General features: G+C 33.6%; 3 protein-coding genes and 1 long non-coding RNA gene across 16 annotated transcripts in view; 3 read left to right on the top strand and 1 right to left on the bottom strand.

The window, feature by feature from the left end:
* Positions 1 to 25: 25 nt before the first annotated feature.
* LOC143203618 (twisted gastrulation protein homolog 1-A) lies at positions 26 to 14,374 on the bottom strand. Of its 12 annotated transcripts, none has more exons than XM_076415848.1 (5): positions 14,247 to 14,374; positions 6,674 to 6,900; positions 927 to 1,127; positions 662 to 869; positions 26 to 596 (listed from the first exon to the last, which is right to left on the bottom strand). In XM_076415848.1, exons 2-5 carry the CDS (start codon positions 6,876 to 6,878, stop codon positions 488 to 490), a joined length of 723 nt encoding a protein of 240 aa, XP_076271963.1. In that variant the 5' UTR covers positions 6,879 to 6,900; positions 14,247 to 14,374; the 3' UTR covers positions 26 to 487. The 12 variants fall into 12 exon arrangements, with proteins under 12 accessions (XP_076271963.1, XP_076271968.1, XP_076271959.1 ...); XM_076415853.1 differs by lacking the exon at positions 14,247 to 14,374 and adding an exon at positions 8,101 to 8,224; XM_076415844.1 differs by lacking the exon at positions 14,247 to 14,374 and adding an exon at positions 8,000 to 8,129.
* Spg7 (SPG7 matrix AAA peptidase subunit, paraplegin) lies at positions 8,420 to 11,483 on the top strand. The gene is made up of 11 exons (XM_076415826.1): positions 8,420 to 8,703; positions 8,758 to 9,054; positions 9,107 to 9,472; positions 9,527 to 9,716; positions 9,768 to 9,894; positions 9,948 to 10,301; positions 10,362 to 10,498; positions 10,559 to 10,761; positions 10,824 to 11,013; positions 11,066 to 11,187; positions 11,251 to 11,483. Exons 1-11 carry the CDS (start codon positions 8,548 to 8,550, stop codon positions 11,428 to 11,430), a joined length of 2,322 nt encoding a protein of 773 aa, XP_076271941.1. The 5' UTR covers positions 8,420 to 8,547; the 3' UTR covers positions 11,431 to 11,483.
* On the top strand, positions 12,167 to 12,547 carry LOC143203621 (uncharacterized). Its single transcript, XR_013007383.1, has 2 exons — positions 12,167 to 12,306; positions 12,357 to 12,547. It is a non-coding gene; the product is annotated as an uncharacterized LOC143203621 (long non-coding RNA).
* The window catches only part of fw (CUB and Sushi multiple domains furrowed), a 75,934-nt gene continuing 63,322 nt past the window's right edge, over positions 14,329 to 26,940 (top strand). The window contains exon 1 of one of the 2 annotated variants that reach the window (XM_076415819.1): positions 14,329 to 14,644. In XM_076415819.1, the coding sequence (XP_076271934.1) occupies positions 14,542 to 14,644 (103 nt within the window). In that variant the 5' untranslated portion in view covers positions 14,329 to 14,541. Of the gene's footprint in view, positions 14,645 to 22,471; positions 22,592 to 26,940 lie in introns of those variants that run through there. The other variant, XM_076415821.1, reaches the window with a different exon arrangement.

The raw sequence follows: 26,940 nt of genomic DNA, 5'->3' as shown, positions 1-26,940 counted from the left end.
GTATCGAAACAATAATACTACCGTGTGATTGTATATATACAAAGCTTTATTTAAATGATTAAAAACATAATAAATATCTAAAAATTATTACACATATTTAAATATATATATAGAAAAATACAGATATGTTCATTATTAACGTCATACCCGGCCAACTATGTTGGCTCTTCATATGTTATTCGTAAAATACTGAAGCAATTGTTGTTCATGAGTTGGAAATGTTAATACTTAGATGCTAGGGTTATAAGATAGATTTGTTTGTCGACCTCGACACGGTACAGTCCACAGGACGATAACCGGAGAAAAACCAGACCATTACTAGCTAGGATTAGCTACTTTTGTACTTTTTAATGAGGATTAGGACGCGCCCCGCTCAAGAGGGGCCGAAAATTCGTAGGAAATATAGAGTTATTCGGTAATGGGTGTCGTTTTTCTGTATACAAACACGGTGCCTTGGGGTGTTCAGGGGTTTGTGATTGGGGGGATGTTAGTCCATCGGTTCGTCGTCCTCGTCGCCTTCGCCAAAATCTCGATCGTCGTCTTCCAGTTCGTTTTCGTCCTGGATAGACTCGTCTGACAGTGGACAAGCGCTACACCTGTATTTATTTGATAGATGGCGATCAGTCAGGGCATGTTTTAATCGATTGAATGTGTTACGTACCGGCTCTCGTTTATTCCGTAGTTGATACATTTATCTCCGACACACTCGCAGCATCCGTCATGGAACCACCTGTAGCTGGACGCTCCCATCGACTGACAGTTGGTCTTGCACTTGCTCCAGCTCATACACTGGGCCCAGAAGGCCACCGTGCAATTTACCGTGTAGATATTGGAGTTGGGCAACACGTCCTGTTCGGCGTTATTCTGTTCTGAAAAGGGCCGCCTCTCGTGAGCTCGGATCGAATGGGGCGGAAGGGGACACTTACGTATCAGTAGCTTCATCTCCTTCTTGTTGGCGTAATGTGTGACGTCGATGTCGATGGGGAACGTGGTACTGTTCCAGCGGTTAAGGCTGTCGGGACCCTCGGTGAGGGCCCGGAATAGCTGAGGAATGGTTTCCTGGAAATCTTCGACGTGCGACTTCTTACTCAGGGGGCTGCTGGTGGCGTTCGGTTTGGGGCACATATCTAAAACATCGACCGAAAAAGAAATATGAGTTTTTCTGGAAGGATCTGTGACTGATAATGGTGATACTGAGCTAGGTTTTGATGTTTTTGGTTCAAAAATGGTAATAACGTCTTTCTACCTCCTCAGATATTAGACTAGGAACGATCGATATTAGAAAAACATCGATTCAAAAGTATCGATGTGCGATATCAATTAAAACATATCGATATTTTCGATAACACATAAAACTGCATACTACTTTTATGAAATGCGTTTACTGTTATTGCAATTACAAGAGTTAAAGAAAAAAATTAACATTCCCAGATTTTTTGTTGGTGACCCTCTGTAAAAAAATTAACTTTGACAGGTGACAGATCTTTTCATATATCTACATATTGGTCTTCTTCCACTTGTGTTGTGGAATTTTCCGTCAATTAATCATTTTCAAGTTGTTCGTTCATCTCAATATCTGAAATCGATTATTTGATGGCTCTAGAATGGCCTAATGCATCTTGGAAATATATATTCTTGAAACGAGGAAGCAAGAGAGTGGCGACAGCAAGGATGTTAACATTATCTGTTTGTAGCAATCGTTTCTTAATTTATTGAGTTACGTTATTTGCTTAAATTCGCTCCGGTTATCTGTTTTGGTTGGAAGCCTGTCACTTTTATAGTAAGTGCTATAACTTTATTATTGGTCGTAAAATCTCACAAACTTGAGTTAAATTAAAAGTAAAATTTAAAGATATCGAGCTGCATACACAGTGCACAATAGCAGGTCAATTGCAAAAGTCCTCGGCCGGACACATAGATGGCGCGACTAGAATTAAATCCATATGTTTTTTAGTTAGCCCTAACACTCAAAAGATGCGTGTATAAATTTGATAGCTGCCGGATCATTAGTTTGTGAATTATAGTATTTTGAGTGAAGAAACTTTTGTTATTGTGAAAAAAATGGATAAAAAGGAATAGAAAGGCATAAAATATTAGTATGAAGGGAAAAAATACAGTTGAAACAAAAACTTGGCTTGATGCCGAGTTTCCGGACACTGCCCCAGGAAAGTCAACCATCAAGGATTGGTATGGTAAGTTTAGACGTGGTGAAAGGAGCACCGAAGACGGTGAACGCAGACACTCTAAAGAAATCTACTGTGTACAATGTAATATCAACGTGTACATCATTCACGAATATTGGGGTATGAAAAAGCTCTCTGCAAAGTGGGTGCCACGCGACATCACTTTTGACCAAAAACAACGATGAGTTGCTGTGTGTTGTTGTGTTCGAAGATGATCAAGCGTAATAAACCGAGTTTTTTCTTCGATATATGACAATGGATGAAACATGGCTCGATCATTTCACTCCAAAGTCCAATCGACAGTCATCCGAGTGGACTGCACACGATGAAGCCGCGTGGGAAAACGCAAAAGTCGGCTGGCACGGTTATAGCGTTCGTATTTTGGGATGCGCATGGAATAATTTTCATTGACTACCTTGAAAAAAGAAGGACCATCAACAGTGACTATTATATAGCGTTATTGGACCGTTTGAATGACGAAATCGCCGAAAAATGGCCGCATTTGAAGAAAAAGAAAGTGCTGCTTCACCAAGACAATGCACCGTGTCACAAGTCAGTGAAAACGATGGCAAAAATCTATGAGTTGGGCTTCGAATTGCTTTCTCATCCACCGTATTTTGCAGATCTGGCCACCAGCGACTATTTCCTGTTCTCAGATCTCAAAAGAATGCTGGCTGGGAAGAAATTTTCGTCGAATGAAGAGGTGATCGCCGAAACTGAGGCCTATTTTGAAGCAAAGGACAAATTAGTGTATCACCCTTGAAGGGATGATTTCACCTTATGATGAATAAAAAAAACTAATTTTGCCAAAAAATGTGTTTTACTATGGTAGGCCGGGCACTTTTAAATTAACCTGTTATACAAGAGAAAACATGAATAATTGCATATAATAGCAATTATAACTATATGGAAAAAAGAATTAGAAAATTCGTTATGAAAAATATCGGCGAAAATAAAACAAACATGGAAAAGGATTAAAATTGAAGCCCAAAATATTCTATTAAGCATTCTGAGAAATACTTTGGAAGAAATTTTAGGTTTTACTGAGAAATGCGTTCGAAAGCGACTTTTAAAAATAATTTGTGCGTCCTTTCATCGCCAAGGAATTGGATTGGGTTCTACTACTATTACTTTCAAGCAATTTCATGTGAAAGGACTTCGTTTACAGAATAGCATATACAATTATCGGGAAAGTTATCTCGTTGAACGAGCAATCGCTTTAGCATCTATAATACTCGTCAGGTTTAGCCCCCCTAACTCTGCATATTATAAAATACAGGCAAAAGTATTTTCATTGACCGCAGAGGTAATAACAGGTAATAGCTTCTAAATTATAACTTCAGTGATGTAATAAATACATTAGAACTCGGCTGTAACTTATTTCAAATTATGAAAATAACGTTTCCTTATCAAACGACATAAGTTATCCAACGACCTCACAAGCATCACGTAACAAAGAGTAACTGAAATTATTGTTTATAATTTAATAGTGTAGAACAGAAAGATTCTGAGAAAATCAATCTATCCTGTTTTTAAATTACAACTGCTATTATATATGTTGCATTTCGCATTTCGCTGAAATTAAAACTTAAGCATCTCGTATACTGTACACTCGTTCTGATATTGTTTATACTGTTTATCTGATACCTTAGAGTTACAAATACAAAATAATTATGGAAGAAGAAACAATGACGTCAGACAGTTCGTACTTAGGGAGCTGCTGGTGGTGTACGGCTTAAGGCACATATCTAAAACATAGCTAGTTTTTAATGTCGATGATTCAAAAGTTGTAATGACTCCTTTCTACCTCCTCGTAGATTAGACTGGTTCTGTAATAAGGTTTTAGAGATATCGAGCTTCTTATACAGTACACAATATACCAAAAAAAAATGTATATGCGGAAGAGGTGGCAATAACAACGATATGGAAGAAGGAACTAGGAGATTCATTGGGAAGAATATCAACGAAATAAAACAAAATAATGTGTATGAAACATATTGTGAAGAAAACTACGACAGATTTACTGAAAATGCAGCTTCTAATGCCTGGGAGTAACAATAGTAATTATGACTAATTCACTGTATATACTTTACCCAGAGTATAAGTCAGTCCTGAAAAAAATTGAAATGTAATTTTAAATGCGTCCTAAACATTTCATTTTTGTTGTTTTGGTCGCACTGGACTGTTTACATGATAGTGCTTATTGAAATAAACTTCAAAATTACAGTTTGTGCATTTTATTTGCACAAATATGACAAAGTAGTTTATTACACAAGAGGATATATATTTTTCGTTCCACACAGCTCCTAAAAGTTTGCGAAAATCAGTCATCCGTCATCTAATGTATATTATTTAAAAGTGTTTGTCTTTTAGTTACTCTCAACTGTATAAAATTAAAATGTTGGTTGTCTTGTCAAATGTATTTAACCTATATCTTAAAATTATCACAATAAAAAATGTTTCAGTAGTTTTGCCACCGATAGAGTTTTGATATATGGGAAACTTGATTTCAATAATATTATTCTCCTAGTTTCCAGCTGGTGATAGTGCTCTCATTAGGAGTACTCTGTAGACTTGTTACCTGTAGTTATCAATTTTGTACGATAATATTTTATAGTTCTACTACATTTCATAGCTAGTCTAATTCTAATATTCTTTTCATTTCAAAACATTTATGTTGGAAGCACAAACTCGATTTTTTAACTGTGAAATATAATAAATAATACAAATAAAATCTAAGCATGCCAAAATGTTCAGACGTTGGAATGAGGATATTATATTAGATAAAGATTCATATAGATCTATGAAATGATTCTTCTGATAAGACCTAGTTGGTAAGATGAAGATAAAATGTAAAAATCAAACTTTTGCTCTTGCAAGGTGTAGCTCCAAAATAAATGCGTGACTGATTGTAAAATATATATAAAAATGTTTCTTTTGAATAGAAACAGTGAAAAAATAGATTAATAAATCTAAACATAGACGTATCTCTTTTAAAACCGTCTAAAATTCACAACAAAAATACGAGATATGATTTTCGGTGATTATCCGAGAAGGATTTAACGAAAGCCTAAGACATCCCATTAAGCGTTCTGAGAAATAGTTTGCTGAAAATTTAGGTTTTACAGAGAAATGCGCTTGAAAGTGATTTTTAAAAGGATTTTGTGTGTCGGTTCGACGCCAAGGGACTGGATTGAGATCTGCAACCGTAACTTTGAACCATTATTAACTAAAAATTAAATAATTGAAAGTTATTTTTTCTGTTAAAGAGAGAGTGATTCTAAAAAATCAATCAATCAATGTTTTTAAATTACTATTGCAATTATATATGTTCTTGTAAAGATAAAGAAGCATTTTGATGAAATGAAAACCTGAAGCATCTCCTTCTGATATTATTTACACCATTTATCTGATACTTTAGAGTCACCCGAATAAAATTAGTTTTGTACTGTGAAAAAAAGACAAAATAATCGTGGAATAGGAAACAATGACGTCAGAGGGTCTACATTTTGAAATTTTGAACCTTCCATATTGTAATTGCAATGTAAATTTTAAACCTCAGGAAGTGTGGAGAATTTATCACTGAAAAACCAACTTGTGCAATCCTGCATATTACTGGAAGAAAGAAATCCATATTGTCCAAGTTTCGAACCAACCTCGACTCTATGACAACGAAGAAACAGTCAAATCGTACATGATACCGTTTTTAATGCATTATTGGACTTAGGAAAATTCCATAATTGTGAGCTTTTAAAACATCAATACTATTTTATTTATCAACTACTATCCACTATCGAAGATATATCAAGGGTTTTTAGGTATTCATATACATAGATAGTGTTTGATAACTTTTTCCTCCATTGGAGCGTTAACGAGCAAGTTCTTCGATTTATCATGACATACATAATAAACCCTTACACATTAAAATACACTGTACTGTCAAGTGTTTACGAAACTGTGACGTCACACCCACACGTCAATTCATTTTCTTGCATAAACAAATTGGTTTTTTTCGCAAATTAATTGTATAGAACACCGCTGAGTAATTTTTTGTGCCTATTTTGATTACCACAACTTTGTACACAGGCTTTTTCAACGATATTTAACGTTACTGCGAAGTGACATGAAAACCTATATCACTAATAACCGAAATTGTTCTAAAATGTTATGTCCCGAACGACCTTGACAGCTAACGCTATTTTAATATGGGATATAATTAGAATCGCGGCTACACTCCTTCATTTATGGGACGCAAAAAATTGTTTTCAAAGATCCATGCACTTTCTCAAAAACATTACGATAACAAACAGGGGTCCGTTTGCTTTTCTTTCGCGGAAAACGCGTCGTATGACGCTCGCCGATAGTTTTCGGGTACACGTGCGATGGATCGATCACTAAAATCGCTGAAAAACGCATTTTCTTCGATCAAAATTCGATTTTATGCAACCCAATAAACGTTAATTTAATATAATGATATTTGGTGGACTTACCGACACAAGAGCAGCACTCGGTGTACAGGTATCCCAGGCAATTCATGCAGTCCTTGCAGCAGGTGCAGTTTTCCAAGAAATCACAGTTGCACGACTTGGTCAGCAGACATTTACTCACCACACTGCCGCAGACGGCTTCGTTGCAACCGTACACGAAAGGCATCGAGAGGGCGACGAGACATAATAACGACACTAACGCCTTCATTTTCCTGCCTGTGTGTTAATACCTGTAAAAAATAAGTTTTTTTTTAAATATTAAATCGACTTATTCATATGGTATCTAGGGAACGTTCAATTGTTGTCATTTTGACAACTTTTAAAAAACAAACGACATACATGGCTCGCTAGATCTCTAAAACATTTAATATATAATTTTTATGAATTTAATGGGTATGTTATATGGGATTTTCATATTTTTCTGTTAATTTTCGAACTTATTAATGAACAATAATATAACTCGTATTCATCGAATCAATCACCAAGTGAAGGGATGTATATATCACGATGTAAACACCATTAAAACTGAACGTATGCTGCACTAAGAATGCTTTGACACCGAAAACATCGCACAGTGCAGCACTACCGAGAGAAAACCACCAAACCAGACGTCATTAGTATAATTTAACCATCTATAAGCGAATTAATTTCTACACCTGTTCGTTCGTTAATTAAGCGAACTCTGCCACTCACCGTTCGGAACGGGATATCCCGGGGGAAACAGGGGCGGCGCAAGGAGAACGGGAAACGCGAAAAACGCCAAGAAAACGACAACGAGAAAACCACGGCCACCGCTGACTCTCGCGCGGAATTAACCTGATGCTAGGAACCAGAACGTTACACTGACCAGAGTTTACAGCGATTTGCTTCAAAGTCTCCCGAGCTGTTTGGTTCGTCAGACGGTATTTTAACCAGTGGCGTGCGCCGGGGATAACGCAAGATATCCGTAATCACGAAACGCACCACGTATTTAACCACGCGAGACACTAAACGCCATTGTGAGGTTATATCGTCGACATAATCCCAACAAAAACCACCATTCAAGGCCCGCCACGCTTTGAAACTATAATTTTCTAATCTTAAGATTACTACCGCCCTCTACACCACTGCACACTCAATAAAAATGTTTAGCTATTGTTTTACCTATTTCTGAGATTTTTCTACCTGTCCGACTACCGAGAGGTCCAAAAAAATGGTGTGACAAGCGATTTCATTCGTCTTTGATGGATGATTATTGGTTCGAGGTTTGGGACAGGTTATTACCGCACTTCCTGGGTACCCCAACCCTTGTCAGAGCGTCAAGGACAATTGATAACTTCTATTAGTCACCTTAAAACGTGCGGACACCATTAGCATCGAAATATTACCAGGAAACTGTTTCCACACCACCGAGGTAGAATCGAAAAATCGTTAACTTCGATTTTAATCACCTAAACTTCATCCGCAACTGATATTAATTTTTCGGGAATATCTACGCCTCTGGTATACATAATGAGTAGCTTTGGGTGTTCTTTAAAGCATCCTTGGAATTCACTCTCAGAGACCTGCTGGCGACCACCTAAGATGTTTTCCTATTTTACAGGTATCGCTAAATAGACACAATTAAAAAACAAATAAATGCAGCCTTTAGTTTCAAACTTGTAAACAGTCTAATGTGTTATGCAACTTTATATACATAGAGGCGAGTTAAGTTGACTCTATTTCCTGATTTTTTCTCTAATTTTCATAAACCCGTCATTTTTTATTCTAATGTTTTATATAATATATTTTTGAATATAAAAAAAGTTCCTATCACTGGTATACGTCAAAATTTGAATTGTCAACATAACCTAAGTTATATCATTTCAAAATACAAAAATGATATTTGTAGATACAAAATGTATAAGTTTTTAAATACTCTCCGTTTGCCTTTAAGTTACACGTTTCGACAAACTATTAATAACAGTTTAGTATTGGAAAATGTGGTGACAAAATCAAAAAATTACCATACCGTTTCTAAATCGTCATCGTTTGCAACACTTTTCACCACAAGGGTAAAATAGCTCTATTACTAATTATTAGCTCATAAAATCATTTTTTTTTTCAAGAATTTGAGGGTAATTGAGCGAGAGTACTCAGCAGTCTTTGCATTACTACAAAGATCTGGGCTTAGAGATGTCACTCAGTTGTACAAACATCTAGGTTCCACAAGATCATTTCATAGTACTAATTCTAATTCCCAAGGCGATCCTCAGAAATCTAAGGGAAACCGACCTGAAAAAGATGAGGATAATGATAAAGATAAATTATCTACGTTGTTAGCAAAGGCATTTTTGTGGATGCTTACAGCTTATATGTTTATTGCAACAATTTCTCTGTTGTTTCCCAGTGCTAATCAGCCAGAAGTAGGAGAAATGAGACTTGTACATTCTCAGAGTATTGATATAACATTTTTAGGTTGTAAGATACGTGTCATGGAATGAATTTCTCTATCAGATGCTTGCAAAAGGAGAAGTAGAACAAATTATTGTCAGACCTGATTCTGAAATAGTAACTATAATTTTGCACGAAGGTGCTATTGTAAAGGGGAGGAGAGCTGATAACAGAACTTTTCATATGAATGTGGTTGATATTAATAAGTTTGAAGATAAGGTGCGGGAAGCTGAGAGAAGGTTAGGTATTAGGGATGGGGTACCGGTTGTGTATGAGAGAGCAACAGACTCAGCCGGTAAATTATTGATGTCAATGTTGCTGGTGGGTGCACTGATATCACTGCTGGCAAGGAGCAAGAGTATTAGGCCACCACTTGGCATGGATGTTTTCGTAAGTACCCTTTACCTAATTTTGTCATGTACCATTTATATTATTAATATATAGAGTCAAATGGGTAGAGCAAAATTCACCTTGGTTGATCCTTTAATGGGACAAGGCAAAGGTGTCCGTTTCACTGATGTAGCCGGATTAAGAGAGGCTAAAATTGAGATAAAAGAGTTTGTTGATTATCTCAAGAGGCCTGAGCATTACAAGTCCCTGGGAGCTAAAGTACCAAAAGGGGCACTGTTGTTGGGTTAGTACCAGTAACATCATAGTTTATATTGATTACAAGTTAGATATTTAGGACCTCCCGGATGTGGTAAAACTTTATTAGCCAAAGCCGTAGCTACTGAGGCTAATGTTCCTTTTCTCTCCATGAATGGGTCTGAGTTCATTGAAATGATTGGAGGATTGGGTGCTGCCAGAGTCAGGTCAGGATTTTCTTCCTATAATAATTATTGTTCTGTTATTATTTTATATACAGGGATCTTTTTAATGAAGCCCGTAAAAGAGCTCCGTGTATTATATATATCGACGAAATAGATGCCGTAGGGCGCAAGAGGAGTGGGTCTTTGGGCAATACCGGAACAACAGGGGAAAGCGAACAAACCCTCAATCAACTGTTGGTGGAAATGGATGGCATGGCCAGCAAGGAGAACGTTATTATGTTGGCTTCGACGAATCGTGCTGATATTCTGGATAAAGCGCTGTTGAGGCCTGGCAGATTCGACCGACACATACTCATCGACTATCCGGATTTGGTAGAGCGCAAGGAGATTTTTGAGTATCACCTCAAAGTTATCGCGTTGGAGAACTTGCCTGAGACTTACTCGAAAAGGTCGTGAGATTTGGTAATTTACAAGGAATTTAAACACTGATTTGGTTGGTTTGATTGAAGGTTGGCGTATTTAACACCAGGATTTAGCGGTGCCGACATCGCCAACGTTTGCAACGAGGCGGCTCTGCATGCCGCCCGGTCAAAACAAACGAAAGTCACCAAAGCCGACTTAGAATATGCTGTCGAGAGACTAGTAGGTTAGTCTCCGTTTTTTTTTTTTCTAATATTGTCCAGGAGAAAATATATTTTCTTCGTAGGTGGCACGGAAAAACGATCGCATTCAATGTCGCCCCAGGAAAAAAGAGTGGTGGCCTACCACGAATCGGGCCACGCCCTTGTCGGCTGGATGCTGGAGCACACCGACGCCCTGTTGAAGGTCACCATCGTGCCCCGGACCAGTCTGGCTCTGGGTTTCGCCCAGTACATCCCGAAAGACCAGAAACTGCACACCAAGGAGGAGGTAAGTCCGATTTCCTTGGGTACTTCGATCGGACCGTCGGTTTTATTATTTTTATGCGATAGATTTTCGATAGAATGTGCATGACATTGGGGGGAAGGGTGGCGGAGTCGTTAACGTTCAATAAAATTACGACCGGCGCCCAGAACGATCTGGAAAAGGTCACCAAGATGGCGTACGCGAACGTTAAAGAGTTCGGAATGAACGAGAACGTGGGTTTGTTGAGTTTTCCCGAAGAGGAAACGAAGGAATTAGGTAAATCCAGCGACTAACGCCGGAAACGTTCACCTCTACGTTATTGTTCTAGGCAGGAAACCCTATAGTAAAAAACTAGCCAACTTGATTGACCTGGAAGCCAGGAAACTCGTTGGACAGGCTTACCGACAGACTGAGGCCGTGCTAAAAAAGCACAAAGACAAACTAGAAATGGTTAGTGATACTGTTGCAATTATAATTTTCCCCACCATCGCTAAAAATACATTTTCCCGACAGTTAGCTGAGAATTTGTTACAAAAAGAGACCCTGAACTACGACGACGTAGAGAAACTCCTAGGGCCACCTCCTTACGGCAAGAAGAACCTCATCGACCCGGCGGATTTCGAGGAGAGCATCAGGAAAGAGGCGGGTGATGTGAAAGAGAACGACAACACTGCCAAACCCACGGCCACGTGATACTATATTGATTTACTGGCGGATTTGTAGATATTAATAAAATATTTAATTTATGTTATATTTACTGGATTGGCCCATATCTATCCCTCGTAGCAAATATGGTGAAAGAAAACTAATGGTTCTCATAATAGAGTACCATTCCATTGGCTTGATTGAGCTTTGGGTTTGTTTGTTGTGATTGAAGGTTAGATAATTGAAGTTGTCTAATGAAAGGATCTGGATCTGGGGACTGGTGGTCTGCAAAACTCCTAGGGTGAAGCTCACATAGATTTAGTTGGCTAAAAGGTTCTTACAATCTCACACCCAATGACCTTTCTTTTTGCAATAATTGCAGCTACTATTCTTGATGTTTTTCCTAATATCTACTAAATGAGGATCTTACTGATTTGGAGATGGTATATGCGGATATATTTTTGATGATTTTTCAAAATATTTATACTGATTTCATTAAAGCAATTGCTTAAATTATCAATTAATTTTTTTATTACTTTGTATCAGGAGTTATTCATAATAAATATGGGGGGAAAACTATCCACTCAATAATATATTTAATTTATCTAGATTTATTGCTGCATCATTGATATACTCTATTTTTATTTTATTATCTCGTATTAAATGCTACTTATGACACATTTGGATTAAATATAACCAACGGTCACTTGATGAAATATAAACTACTAAGTATTATGAATAAAGTGTTTGATATATAGCTGTGATATTTGCCTGTCTGGCGTTTGTTTTTACTCACAGCAAATTTGGTTAAGCAAACCACAGGCCACTTGATGTTAAAACATGAATTGTATGTTTCACGTTTAATGTGAAGCTAATTATTCAGTTATTTGTGGATTGGTAAGACTTGAATTCACTAGGAAATAGGTAAGTTAGTAATTTTGATAGAATCACCTTACTTACATGTGATATTGTAGACAGGAAGAAATTGCTACGGTCTGTCAGCATATTGTAATCAATCAACGAAGAGAAATGGGGAAGACAGTATAGGATTGTGATGATGTAAATGATTTTCATACCACCAAACTCATGGCAAAATGATGAGATATAAATTTGTTCATAGATTTTTGGATGTTATGAATACAAATGTTAGAAAACCTGACAATAATTCTATTATTTCCCCTCCAGTGTTATTCAAAACAAATTGGGCGATGTAGAACCAACGGTCGGTTGATGAACTACTACGTATTACTAAATATTGTCTATGCAACATTTGATAGCATAGGAAATATGGCTGACGAAACGAGAGACTACTTTATATCAGCAAAATGTAGTCCTCAATTCCTAGTTATTAAAAAATATTAAATTTTGTGTTTATTTGATGATTTTGCGTTTTGTGATTAAAGAACATCTTAATACTCACGATTAAATTATGATCAGTTGTTTCATTCATAGACTTTTTAACAGACTTAATGAACATCACTATTATTGTATTTTTTTGTATTCATTATTTTTGGGTCTAATATTCTTCATAGGTAATTTTCGAGGAAGAATCGATAGTAATTCGATTATATATATATAGGTATAAATAATCATAGTATGGTATATGGTGTGCTTCCAGTCTTTGTCCCTTTTAAAGCAAATTTAACGGTTTCTTGCTGAAAAACTAATTTACGTATTATTTAGTGTGCATTATTAGTAAAATATTAAAAAGAAACGATATATATTCAATTGTTTTGCGTTCAATGTTACTTATGGTAAATTGGGCGAGGGCGAACCAACGGTCACTTGATAAAATATAAGCTTCTTTATGTTCTTAGAAATAATCGTGATATACGTTGTGTTACCTCGATTTTTGTGTCATTTGCGATAGACGTAAAGTAAATATAATGGTTACCTTGTAAAATACTTTATTCATCGTTTGACTAACATTATTACTAAAATATTAAATGAATACGATGTATATAGAGTTATTTTGGGTTTAATGTTATGTATAATATATTTGGCAAAGGCGAGCTAACGGTCAGTTAATAAAACATTAATGTTTTTAATTCGTCTTTATGAAAAATGTATTAAATTTATTTATTCATAAATTACTAAGTATTAGTAATAAAATATGAAATAAACTCGATGTATACTCATTCATTTTACGATTAGTTTTACATATAATTAGCGAAATATTAAGTAAATACGCAATATATTGAATTTTTTGTTTAAAGATATTTATAAAAATTTGGCGAAGGCGAACCAACGGTCACTTGAAAAACATCAATTTTTTTTATGTGTAGAAATAATCTTACTATACAAGGTGTTGCATCGCCTTTGCTGTCATTCGTATTGAATATGATTGAAGGAGACTGAAGAAAAATAATTTTGGTATGAAGTAAATTGTAACAAGTAAGGTTGAAGGTTTGGCGAAGGCGTACCAATTACTTGATGAGTTATTAGTTTAGTCTTGAATTAGTATATACAATGAATACAGTATAAATTAAAAATAATATTTCTCGTTTAATAGTGCTTATAACTATTTGTATTACATATAGCATTATATATAACAGTTACTAATTTAATTTAATTATCTTACTACGCGGTATATTGGGTATGAAACAGTTGCAGGTATCATTTGTGTAACAAAACGTTTATTAAATATGATGCATACTTTATTATTTCGAGTTTATAAAAATTACGAAAATTTGGCGAAGGCGACCAAAGGTCACTAGATGGAAAATTAATTTCTATCATAGTTGAAATGTTAAACGAATGCGACGTTTTTTGTGTCGTATCTCGTACGTCCGAAGAAATCGCCGATCGCAGAAAAAAATAATGCCATCCACGGCTTTCTAACGATTTTCCTCGACGGTACTCACCACAGATGCCGTCCGCCAACTGTTTCTCACCCCCGAAACCCAGTTTTTCTTCCGTCCGGACGGGCACCAACCCGAGCGTCACGGCAGTCACCAGACGCTGCCCGTACCCTCGCCTCCGTCCCACCGTTCGTCCACCGGACTTTCGATTCTTCTTTGGTTCAGAAGTCCGCGAACCACCGTTCGAATCGCGTCTCGAAGAACCACTCGGTGTCCGCGAGTCCAACGATGGAATAACCGAAGAGAAATCCGAGATTTCGAACTGTTCGCGCTGTTAGATGTGTGACTATCGAGAAATATGTGTTCGAACCAGTGCTTTTCGTCGAGATTGTTCGGACAGCGAGGATGCTACAGTCTGCTGGTGATTCTGGTGGGATTAATAAGCTGGTCTAAATGTCAAGGTACTGGCAGGTTTATGATTCCTATATTGTAATGTGGTTCGGTGCTAATCAAGGGTCTCCGCGACTAGAAACAAAGAAATTAGAAAGTACACTCGGATGTGATCATCATTTCGAAGCCTATATGAGACCCAGTAAACCACATGTTCTAACACAGTCTGAAGGGTGTTTCAGATACCTTTCTCATACATTCAACTCGATATTTAAGATTCAAGGGCATCGGTCACTTTTAATAACGAAAAAACATCAATACCATCCAATATTTGGTTCTGCGATCGAATAAATCAATGCTATAGGAGAACGTATGTTCTAAAACCGCTTGGGGAACGTTTTTTACTACTCATATTTATTATTATATAACACCAAACACTTTTAATATCTAAGATGTATATATTTTATTGATTTATCATCCAATATTTGATTTCAAAATCCAATAACCCAATTTCCTCTGAGAATGTAAGTTCTAAAACAGGTTGTATAAGATTCCTCATGCATATCAACAAGATATTCACGATTATAGGACATCAAAAACTTAAATAAACCAATTATTTATGAGAATGTATGTTTTAAAACAGCTTCTATAAGATGCCTTATGCATATCAACTAGATTTATCATTCTAGGACACCGAATACTTTTAATAACCATAAGATATATAAGAATTTTATTAATAATACATCCAATATTGGATTTCAGAATCCAATAATTCAATTTACAATGAGAATGTAAGTTCTAAAACAGCTTGTATAAGATTCGTCATGCATACCAACAAGATACTAATTATTATAGAACACCAAACACTTCTAATACCCAAAATACGTACATTTTAGTGATATGATATCCAATATTTGATTTTATAATCTAATATATATATATATATATATATATATATATATATAGTTAGTTTGAGGCTTGAATTTATTGTGATATAAGTCAAATTACTCTTAATACCCGAAAAATTTATAGGTTTAATGTAAAAAGAATTACATATTTAGTAGTTTCCGTAACATTTAGCTGGTCATTTATAATTGATGTGAAAATAACTTTTTGAAATGAACATATGAGAAACTGCAAGTGATGCAGAACAATGAACAAGTCCAGGAAGAAATCAAAATGCATCGCAAGGTTGACGTCGTGATCACCATCACCGAAAAAATCATATTCTATAGCATTCCTATATATAGAACGCGAATAAATAAGATCGATATATGATTAATGTATATCCATACGTAAAAATAAAAAGGACATTTTCTCAGATACGTTGCATTCTATTTTAAATAAATGTTAAACAGAAAAAAAACATATCAAGGACGGACCAGAAAAATATATGACGGTCAGGCTGGTTATTAAGAACGGAGAAAGAATACTGTCATTGTGGGCTGAGTCATTTAAAATTCAAGCGACTATACCTGTTTTACAAAGTAACCTTAAATATTATACATTATTATAATGCTAATAACAAGTAATAAATGGAGAAAGTTTTAAATAATGTGTGTAGAATAATTAGAGAAATTAAATAATAAATAATCTTAAAATTTCAAAAATTACCATTTTATAAAGAAACTACTTATACTTTAAGATTAAAACTGAAATGTCAAAAATATTTTAAAATATAGTCTATTCAAAGTTTATTTGTATATGCGTCATCAAAATTTGTGACGTCAAAACGCCGCAATGTTGCCGCATCAACTCTGAGTTTTAGTTCAGTTTGGCTTTGACATACAACAAAATTCTAATACTTATCTAAATAAAGTAATTGAATAATAATCTTATCAAATATAAATTATTTTAACATTATAGTACATCTAAAAACTACAGTTTATTATACAGCAACCATAGTTTATAGGTTAGAGTTATAACCTCTTATCACTATTGCTTTCAAGAATTTTTCATACGTCTGACAACTGGGTGACTTTGACAGGCTCATTAGTTTACGTGTTCGAACTAATCAGACCGCATTGACTCTTTTTAACTAAAATAAGATGAGAAGGACAATATTGTCTGATTCTAAAACGGATTTACAAATTGCGACAGGCATCATTGTCATTGAATCAAAATCCCATATCCAGAAAGTTTCATTCACTAACTGTCACATTCTGAGCCACTGTTCAAGTGAATAATTAATCAATTTTTGTTAATTTCAAGATTTCAGTTTCATTTCAAGTTTAATTATATACTTTTAAAAATTGTATTATTTTAGAAGAAATACTTAGAAGCTGCCTTTAACCTCTTTGTGGCTGATTTCTATTTTACTTAAATCCTATTTTTCCTAACAGTGTGTGAAGTAATGACTTATATCCCTCAAGGAGTTGCATACTCTTAAGTTTTCTATGGATACTTTCTGAACAGTTAACAAAGAATTAACTCTGAAACATTTGTATTAAATTATATTCATATTTAAACAAAAACTACTCACCATTTTTGTAATCTCATAATCATTTTATAATCTTGAATAGAAGTAACGTCAAGGTATGCAGACCATTTATTCATTCTCTTTTCAGAAACGTGAATAAGTAAAGTATACTGTTACAAAAATATACGAAATCAACTCGAGAACATCTGCTCAAATCTCCTATCCATTTTATTTATCAGGAAGTCCTCATAATGTTCAATCATCAAGGCTATTGTTTGGTACATAGTTCGGTCTCTAAGAATTGGTGTAATTTTGTCCTTTGCTCTTTTTCTATCGACTACTCTTTTGTTGTCCTTTTCTATTCTTGTTGATTGAAAGTTGAATATATTTGATGGTTATGTTGTGGTGTATCTCTTATCAGTTCTCTCTTTCATTGCTCTTTTTGGCTACGTTTCCTAGTTTTTGAAAACTATTCATCATCAGTGCTAAAGGATTCAGTAAGTATATTTTGAATTTGACAAGTATTTTGCTCATATTCTTGGTTAACTTTAAGGGAATAGCCAGTTTTAGAAGCAAAATTGGCTGCAAATAATGTTTTGTTGATTAACAATTCGATATCGGTACCGACCACAAAAATACGATACATAATAAAAAGGAGTTAAATAAAAACATCAGATGCGACGTAACATACGTTACGCCACCTATTATATATTCTTTTCTAGAACATATATCAATATTACAGTTACATTACCATTTACCCAGCAGAAAAACCACCTACAGGCTCCCAAATATCTATGACATATTCACCAAAACGTTTGCTTTACACCTACGATGTATCTCTGTTTATAACAACCTGTCTTGTTACACATACGTCTATACATATTAATCTCAGCCCTGGTTATTAATTTATATGAATTATTTACTTACCCAAGAAAAAGGAACAGCAAACATTTATGGAAAATGCTAAAATACAAAGTACTACGTAAATATCAGATCTTGTTGAAAGTTTTTATTTGGCCAGTCTAACTCTTTGATGCAAAGAAAAATGTTTGGACTCGATCTTGAAAATCCTTCAAGATAGCATTATTTCTCTCTTTTGGTAATTTTATCAAAATTGATCAGCATATTACTATCCAACACTACCATATCCCCATATAATAACGCGCCTATACGCTATGATTATGTTCAAAAAGGTTCAACATAATTAAACTATTTTGGCGAGTTTTAGAGCAAATAATGAGAAGTAGATACCAACCAATTCATCCTTTGGAACATTCCGTTAGAAATTTTTCATACCCTATGAATCTATTCAGCTGTTTTAAAAGCAAATGGTGCTACAGCACCTTATTAATAAATAAATATTCTGAATATTATTTTGTCCATAACCTGTATGTTACAGTACCAGAAGAAAAGAAGAAAGTCATAAATAAATAGAAACGTTTCATTTTTATATAACAGAAAATAATCGACAGTCTTTTAGAACACTTTGCCAATAATTATATAACGATTAAATTTAGAAGTCCACAACAAATGGTGCACGGTACCGATGAACCTTTCGCTGATAATCAAAAAGACCGGTTTCCCATTTCGACAACGAATTAAAAAAACAATTAGCGTCCTCAGTATTAGTTTTGGGAAATGTTACTCGTCTTGTCTATGTCGTAATTGCGTTTTTGTACTGCACAACCTTTACGAATACATCTGGCTTGAAGTATTTCAGCTATTAAACGTCCGATTTCGTTCTGTGGTGAATGGTAATAACAACGGCGTTTATCTAGGTTTAGATTGGCTTTTAATTGGAGCCGAGTATATTGCTACAATTGTACATTAATTGAAACGATAACAAATACAACGATAGACTTTCGTTGAAAATTAATTTCAAATTGTTTCTAGTTAATTTTGTCCACTGCTGTAGATAATGATCGATATTAGTTGGTTTATATATACAGTGCCTCAGGCTTGAAATTATGTTCTTCATGAATACTGGACAATCTCATTTTCCAAAAGTATAACTCCCAATGTTTAGACATTATTTAAAAACCATGAAAATTACAAGAAATCTCTAAATATATATAAATATATATATATATATATATATATATATATATATATATATATATATATATAACTAAGTTCAGTTTTAAAGCACTTAAAGGCACATAAAAATAAAATTCTTATTTTTACTGATTTAAATTGATTTTTACTGATTTAACGTATTGAAATTTTAATTTTTTTAATTATTTTGTCTTTTCTCTATAATATCGATTAAAATGTAATTATAACAAAGAAACTATAGCAAGGTATATCAAATGATAGATAGAAGAATCTAGAAAATAGATTATTATCATATATGTAATATTTAAAAAATTATCCATATTTTCCAAAAACATATCTCCTTTTTCGTGGTTTTACAGGTTTAGCTTTAAAGGTTTCAAGTATAAGCAAAAACGAATTATTTCATTAATTTCTATAAACTTTAAACTAGGTTGTGTTGTTTTGTTTTATAATTTTAAGCAATACATTTGTTTCGTTTTAATAATTCTGGAATTGACAATGTGTTAGTAGTTTCTATAAATTTGGTTTAAATTGTGTAACAAAATACGAAAAAATGATTCCTTGAAATATGTTGCTATATATAACATAAGGAAATCTTAATTTTCCGAACATAATAGCTCCTTTATAATATTTGTAATCACAAATATAGCTAAAAACAAATTAATTTTTCTATTTTTGTACTTCCAACAGACCGCGATTAAAATTAAAAATAATCACTTTTCGATAAATGAAGCGAATGAGACCATTCGCCCATAATAAAAACTGTCATACCATGTAAAACATATATATCGAGTATTGACACCCGTTTCCATCTAAGGAACGAACCAAACAGCTGGAGCGAGACTATTTTTCGCAGAGACCTGACCAGAATGAATTAGAAAGTGTTCTGGTTCCCTGTTTAGAGTTTGGTTATGGTTATGCTTTGTTTCGCGGTCTTGGACCGGATCTGTAATCATTGGGCACTAATCGAATACGGTAAAATATTTTTTCCATTAATCTTTTGTTCGATATTTATTCTAGACGATATAGACAAGCAATAGAACAGCAGCTTCATCAAAATTCTACAGAATCAAGTTGTTTTCTCTAGAGTTTCTCAGGATATACGAATTTAACTAGTCTTCATCATAAACAGTATAATTTTTTGTAATTATATTATAGATGGACTCGTCGCTGCAAGGAAAGAGTCATTGAACATTCTTTTATTAATATTTATCCTGTTTGAGTCGGTATATTGACAGAATGTAATAGGAATGGAGCTAAGCCTGAACGTACCGGAGAGCTTCCCATCATAAGTTCAAGATAGATGTGTTTTATTAGTTACAACTCAGAATAGTATTATTTTATGCCATCAAAGAGTGAGGAGATAATTAATTTTTATACTTACATTTAAATATCTTGTGGCTAAGCTTCAAATATTAAAGGAGCTATAATTTTGAAAAATATCAATTTGTACACATCCAACAAATTATACTCGTAATAATACATAATTGGTGCTTATTTTATTGGTACGACTCTAGTATAACCAAAGATATCAAGAAACAAAGATATAATGGTGAAATTTAATGTTTCTTGATTATATTTTGAATTATCTCTGTAATTTTGGTTAAAATATAGTTATAACAACGAAACTACTGGTTGATGTGCCAAACGATAGGCAGAATAATGTAGAAAATGTTTTGTTATCATATACGTATTATTTAAAAAATTATGGATATTTTCCAAAATCATATCTCCTTTGGTTTGGTAAACTTGGCAATTTTTTGTCTTGTTTGCAAGTTCTGCATGACTTGTTCCAACCGTTTTAAGTTTATATATGTGTAATTTAATGTTTTTTCTATTTATCTTTCATAAGTAATAGTTAGAAATAAAAATTATTTATTAGCGCTGAAAATGAAAATGAAACTATGTCAGCGTCTTGATTTTTTGAAGAGACATCCGAGTAACCTTTACATATATCAAATATCGCGTAGTATGATGTAGATATTTACAGAAAGTGAGAAAAAAAAAGAAATTTACACTTATATTTAGATATTTTGTTTCTAAGCTTCAAATATCAAAGGAGCTATACTTTTGAAAAATATCAATTTCCTTCTACACATCCAAAAAATTATACGTAATAAATTATACTCGTAATAATACATAACTGGTGCTTATTTTATTGGTACGACTCTAGTATAACCAAAGATATCAAGAAACAAAGATATAATGGTGACATTTAAAATTTCTTGATTATATTTTGAATGATCTCTGTAATTTTGGTTAAAATATAGTTATAACAACGATACTACTGGTTGATGTGCCAAATGATAGGCAGAATAATGTAGAAAATGTTTTGTTATCATATACGTATTATTTAAAATATTATGGATATTTTCCAAAATCATATCTCCTTTGGTTTGGTAAACTTGGCAATTTTTTTTCTTGTTTACAAGTTCTTACATGACTTTTTCCAACCGTTTTAAGTTTATATATGTGTAATTTAGCGTTTTTTCTATTTATCTTTCATAAGTAATAAAAATAAAAATTATTTATTAGCGCCGAAAATGAAAATGAAACTATATCAGCGTCTTGATTTTCTTTTATTCTAAGAGACAACCGAATAACCTTTACATATATCAAAGATCGCTATCAAAGTATGATGTGTGAAATTTAAACTTATATTTACTATTATACTTTTGGGGAATATGAATTTCCTCGTATACATCTAAAAATTATCACCTACCATAGTAATATACACTTTATTATACTCGTAATTATACCTAATTTTGTAGTTTTTGTTTAGTTTTTGATTTTGATTTTGAATTTTCTCTGTAATGTTGGTTAAAATATAGTTATAAGAACGAAACAACTACTAGGTGTGTTAAACGATAGGTAAAAAAATTTAGAAAATATTTTGTTATTATATATTTATTATTTAAACAATTATGGATGTTTTCCAGAAACATCACTCCTTTTGTTTTTACAGACTTTTTTCCTATTTTTAGATTCCTGAATCGCTTCTTCCAATGTTTTTTTTTAGTTTATATTTGCGTAATTTGATGCTTTTTCTATTCATCTTCCATAAAAAATAGAACTAAAAATGATTTCCAGCGCTGAAAATGAAAAACCAACTACATCAGCGTTTAGATTTTTCTATACCAATAGACATTCGAATAACCTTTACAAATATCATAGGTCGCGAGAAAGAAGGTAATGTTTTCGAAACTATTCGGTGATTTATTGCTCTGATATAATTCATTGTTGAAATGGCGGATGGGCTTTTAAAGATATTCGTCAACATCCATCTCGACGACGTTCAGAATGGTGTTTGATATTTTCCAGGATGGCGAGAAATGAAAATCGAGTCGCCTTCACATTTGGACGGCTGAAATATCGTCGAAGGTCGCGCTATCGGTCAGCGTTCGAATTTCGGTCTCAGTTGGCGACTCGACTGGCCGAAAACAAAAACCGTTTGCCGCGAATGGCGGTCGCGCGACGCCGTCCATTGCGAAATCCACAATGGCCGAGTCACCTTTCTAATTTTGCGGTTTACAAAACACTTTCGGTAAGTATTTTCGATTAAGCGACCACATCAACATTGTTCAACAATGGCGGCGGCGACTCGGGTGAAAAAAAGCACCAGTTTTAGACCAGAAATAATATATAATAACGACCATTGTTAACTTATATAACCGGTTTATTTATCTAAAATTAATTTAATACCACGACCAGAGATTATTTGATAGAGATATCGGTGATTCCTTCTGGTTTTGTTATCTTTATTCGGTCAATTTTTTAATTGATTATGGAACATTTGAATATGGCTGGTACTATGATAAAAGAAACATCGGTGATTGTTTGGACAATTATATAAAACCGAAGTGAATGTAAATGAATGTAAACAAAAAGCTGAAAATCAATAGGAATTGATTTATTTATTTAACATTATTGTGCAAATAATTGTACATATTTTCGTTATTTTTTAAATAATAACATCAGGCTCTTAGAAATTTTCTATGGTATTATTGAGGAAAAAAATAAAAGAGCTACATTTTTGGAAAATTTTAATCTGGTGGTATATCTCTGTGTTAACCAAAGATATCAAGAAACATTACAAAAACGGCACGGAATTGACAAATGTTACTGTTAAAATGTATGATTTTTTGGTAATAATCATATAGGCAATGCTTACATTACTTATATTAAAATAACTTCAAGTTAACCTTGAAATATTAAAGGAGTAATATTATTGGAAAAGGGCAATTTTGTGATAGTTATTTTAAATTAATGCTTTTGCGAAAACAAATCATACATTTTATATTGTTCTATACATAATTCTACATATTTAATGTTTTGCAATGAAATTGCAATAACTTTAACAGAAGATATTAAAATAACAATCTTAAAAAAATCTAAAAATGGTCAAAAATAAATAATATGTAAAACATTTTTCTGGTTTGTATAGAGTCAAAAAGTAATATAATATCACCTATATGTAAATTTTTTAGAAAAAGTTTAAAGTTGAAGTTAAGAAGCTAAAGGAGTTATATTTTTGTAAAATACCAATAATGTTCTAGAATAATATATTTACGATAATAATACATATTCACCATTAGTTTACACATAATTGTATATACGTTATACCAATAGTAATACAATAACTGTGCTATAAACAAAGATATTAAGAAAGGTTAAGAAATGCAGATATAAGGTTTAAAAAACTAATGGAATGGAAAAGAGTTACGTCAGAATAGAATATAATATAATTCAAAGCATAGAAAAAAATTTATAGTAAGTTAATTTCACGAATATACATTGAAGTGAAGATTCAAGAAAGCTAAGAGTTACATTTTTGGAATCTGCCAATTTTATGGTATAGATCTTAAAATCGTACTTTATGATAATTTTGGGTGGTATTTGTTATATTTTTCTACATACTAGAAGCTATTTTCAACTTTATAACTCTATTTTAAATAAGCATATTGAGAAAAATTCAAATAGTTTCTTGGTTTAAGTAAAAATGAAAAGAGCAGCTTGCAAAACGACAACATGTCAATATTACTTAAATTCGAACTAGAAGAAAACAAAAGGAATAGTACTTTTTACTTATATTTTAAGGATTTGATGTTTAAAGGCCAAAAACTAAAGGAGTTATATTTTTGGAAAAATGCCAATTTTTTAAAAATAATATATTTTTAATAATAATACGTATTCTATATTATTATATACATAATTCATACGATACTAATTTCAATTTAAAACAGAAATATAAATATGAAGGTTACAATTGAGGAAAGTTATATATAGAGAACTGTTTAAAACGTGGACTCTAGGAAATACAGTGTTAAGTACGAAGTCTACTGAATGTGAAGAAATAATTACTAATACTAATTTAACCTACATTAAAATTCAATGAAGCTAAATCAAAGGAGCAATATTATTGGAAAATACAACTTTTATTATTTATAACTACAAGTAAAGTTTTTTTAATAATCTATTTTCTATACTAATCCATTAAGAATAATCCCCCACGGGGCTTGGTATGACCAAGTACGGTGAGTGACGCCACCGGGGCCCGAGTTCCTTTTCCCTGTCATCGTATCGTAGCTTGGGGATTGTACAAAGGGTTAACGACGCCTAGGAATCAGTCTCTGACCCCTAGCCGCACCATGCTATTATCGTCTGTGGTCATGTCTCGCGAATCTTGACTTAACCGCCCGGGTCAAGAAGACAACCTCAATAAAAACCTATATCCTATCTTGAGTTGAGCCGAGAAGATGCGTGGCTGAATAGATAATCAGTCCGACCCCCTAGCCGATTGAAACCCCACCCTGCAAAAGTGGCAAGACTTCATGTAAATCCAAGCCCTTCAACTCGGCATGCAAGTACCCCTACCTGAATGCGAGAAGATGCCCTTATAGACTATAAATATTTCCACCCATTCAATCCTATTATTCAGTGGAACCATCCATCAAAAGTTTGCCGAGATAAAAATATTATACCGTAGCCACAATCAGTCCCTTGTTTTGCTCCAGGAGAAAAAACTTTTCTCCAACAGACCTTCCATCATTTAGAACATATTCTATCATAGAAAAGGAGAGAAGTTTCTCGCACCTTCAGTGGTCTATGGACCTTATGGACCATGAATCTTTAAATGTTGTTGCTATACACATCTTTCAGTGACATCTCTCAGTCTCGGTGTATTGCACAACTTCAAGAATTCCTTGACAGGAGAAGATACAGACCGATCCCTTAGATTTCTGCTATAGATCGACTATCTTCACGGAGTCTAGTCCATACTGAGGTGAGTGTTGTTGACAAAATCACCATTGGCACTTCGATGTGGGTGCTTGAATTTGTACCCATTTAAAGTTTTATATATATGAGTTATACTTTTATTTCCCCCTATTTGTATTTAATTTTATTTATTTTTATATATTTTAAAGTATTTTTACTTTTTACCAACTATGGGTTTATCTGGACTGGGCCTAAAGTTTAACGTGGGCTCCTAACCACAGTTCTCAGCATTAAGCCTACCGACTGGCGAGTGACCAACTTTAGAAATCATCCCAAAAGACAGCCGGTCTTACCCAGCCTGGTTACTGGCGTGACTGGGATCAATTTCCTTGTCGGATTTTACACTCTTGCCTAGAACATTCACAAATATTAAACAATCACAAACAAAAATTTACGACCATGCCCCAGCAGGTTTGGAACCCGCTGCTATCGCAATAGCAGGAGTCCGTCACCGTCCCACCGCCTTTACCACTGCGCCACCAAGCCGCTTAATTTTATTTTATTATTTTATATATACACATAATCGCGAATTGACGATATTCATCTAGGCGATAAAAAATGTTCATAATAATTGTACAAAATTAATGTTATTTTATAATTATACTGTTATTAACCCGAAATATTCATTAAAAATAGCGATAAGAGTTATTAGAAATAGAGAGACATTATGTAGTTAAACAAAAATTATGAAACAACATCCTCAATCATCTCATCATCACTCATTAATGCGAGTGCACACATTTCATTTGATTGTTTTTTAACCTGTGACATTAGAAAGTATGTTTTGAGTCGTCTACGTTTGGACTTGTTAACCTTTACGGTCGGGCATTTAAAACCATTCACCGAAAACGCGTCAAGAATCAAGATGCCTCTGCATTCGATATCGATCTTTATGATTCAGCGATGCCATAACACTTTATTGCTCATATATATCGTAATGGTGATTTATAACAGATTATTTCCACGCCAATAACAACTAGAAATAACTTCCAACATTGTATGCTAAGCTATTTTAACGTTAATATGGAACACTCCATTCTTAACCTCATATTTTTGTAAAATTGACGCTGCATTAATGAATTTGCTCGAGAGCCACTTGCACAGACCCACAATTATCTAAATTTTTTTGTTTTGTTATGAAATATAATCTCTTGACATACTTTTCACCAGATCACACGCCATTTTCTCTTCAAGAAATCATCATGAAATGTAAAACTGTACTCAAATAGCGCAAGACTTTATTTAATTCCATTAGTAAGTAATATCAAGCACCATCTAGTTGCCTGACTGTTCTTGAATAAATTCGCGAAAACATCTAATTAGAACAGTCGTCATTGAGACTATGTAAATGAGTCAGTGGAACAGAGAGAACCGCTAAAACATTAACATATTCATCTTAAGATGATAACTAAGAGCCAACAGTTACTATAAAGAGAAAAATATACGTTGAACTTTTTTGTTTACCGTTATATCACGAATTATCATTAGTTATGTACGTGTAGATAATTTGTGTTCTCGTTAAACATTGTTTTTAGTTCAATTAAAAGCAAAACAGGCAAATTTTAACGCAAAAAAATGAGATTAGAACATGGAACAGAAACATATAAAGGAGTTATA

This window comes from Rhynchophorus ferrugineus, unplaced genomic scaffold (genome assembly GCF_030347505.1).
Source record: "Rhynchophorus ferrugineus isolate W39M unplaced genomic scaffold, kcgeb_rfMv2 rfM10, whole genome shotgun sequence".
Classification (NCBI taxonomy): Eukaryota; Metazoa; Arthropoda; class Insecta; order Coleoptera; family Curculionidae; genus Rhynchophorus; species Rhynchophorus ferrugineus.
Note: the sequence above shows the minus strand (reverse complement) of the source record. Positions and strands in the feature narration are given on the sequence as shown.

Bases quoted from the DNA above. Each gene is read 5' to 3' on its own strand.
- LOC143203618 (XM_076415848.1), bottom strand. From the start codon at position 6,878: ATGAAGGCGTTAGTGTCGTTATTATGTCTCGTCGCCCTCTCGATGCCT. The intron at 1,128-6,673 runs GTAAGTCCACCA...TCGATGTTTTAG, and splicing joins CGAGTGCTGCTCTTGTGTCG to ATATGTGCCCCAAACCGAAC. The intron at 597-661 runs GTACGTAACACA...AAATAAATACAG, and splicing joins TACGGAATAAACGAGAGCCG to GTGTAGCGCTTGTCCACTGT.
- Spg7 (XM_076415826.1), top strand. From the start codon at position 8,548: ATGTATAAGTTTTTAAATACTCTCCGTTTGCCTTTAAGTTACACGTTT. The intron at 9,717-9,767 runs GTTAGTACCAGT...TTAGATATTTAG, and splicing joins AAAAGGGGCACTGTTGTTGG to GACCTCCCGGATGTGGTAAA. The intron at 11,014-11,065 runs GTAAATCCAGCG...TTATTGTTCTAG, and splicing joins AGAGGAAACGAAGGAATTAG to GCAGGAAACCCTATAGTAAA.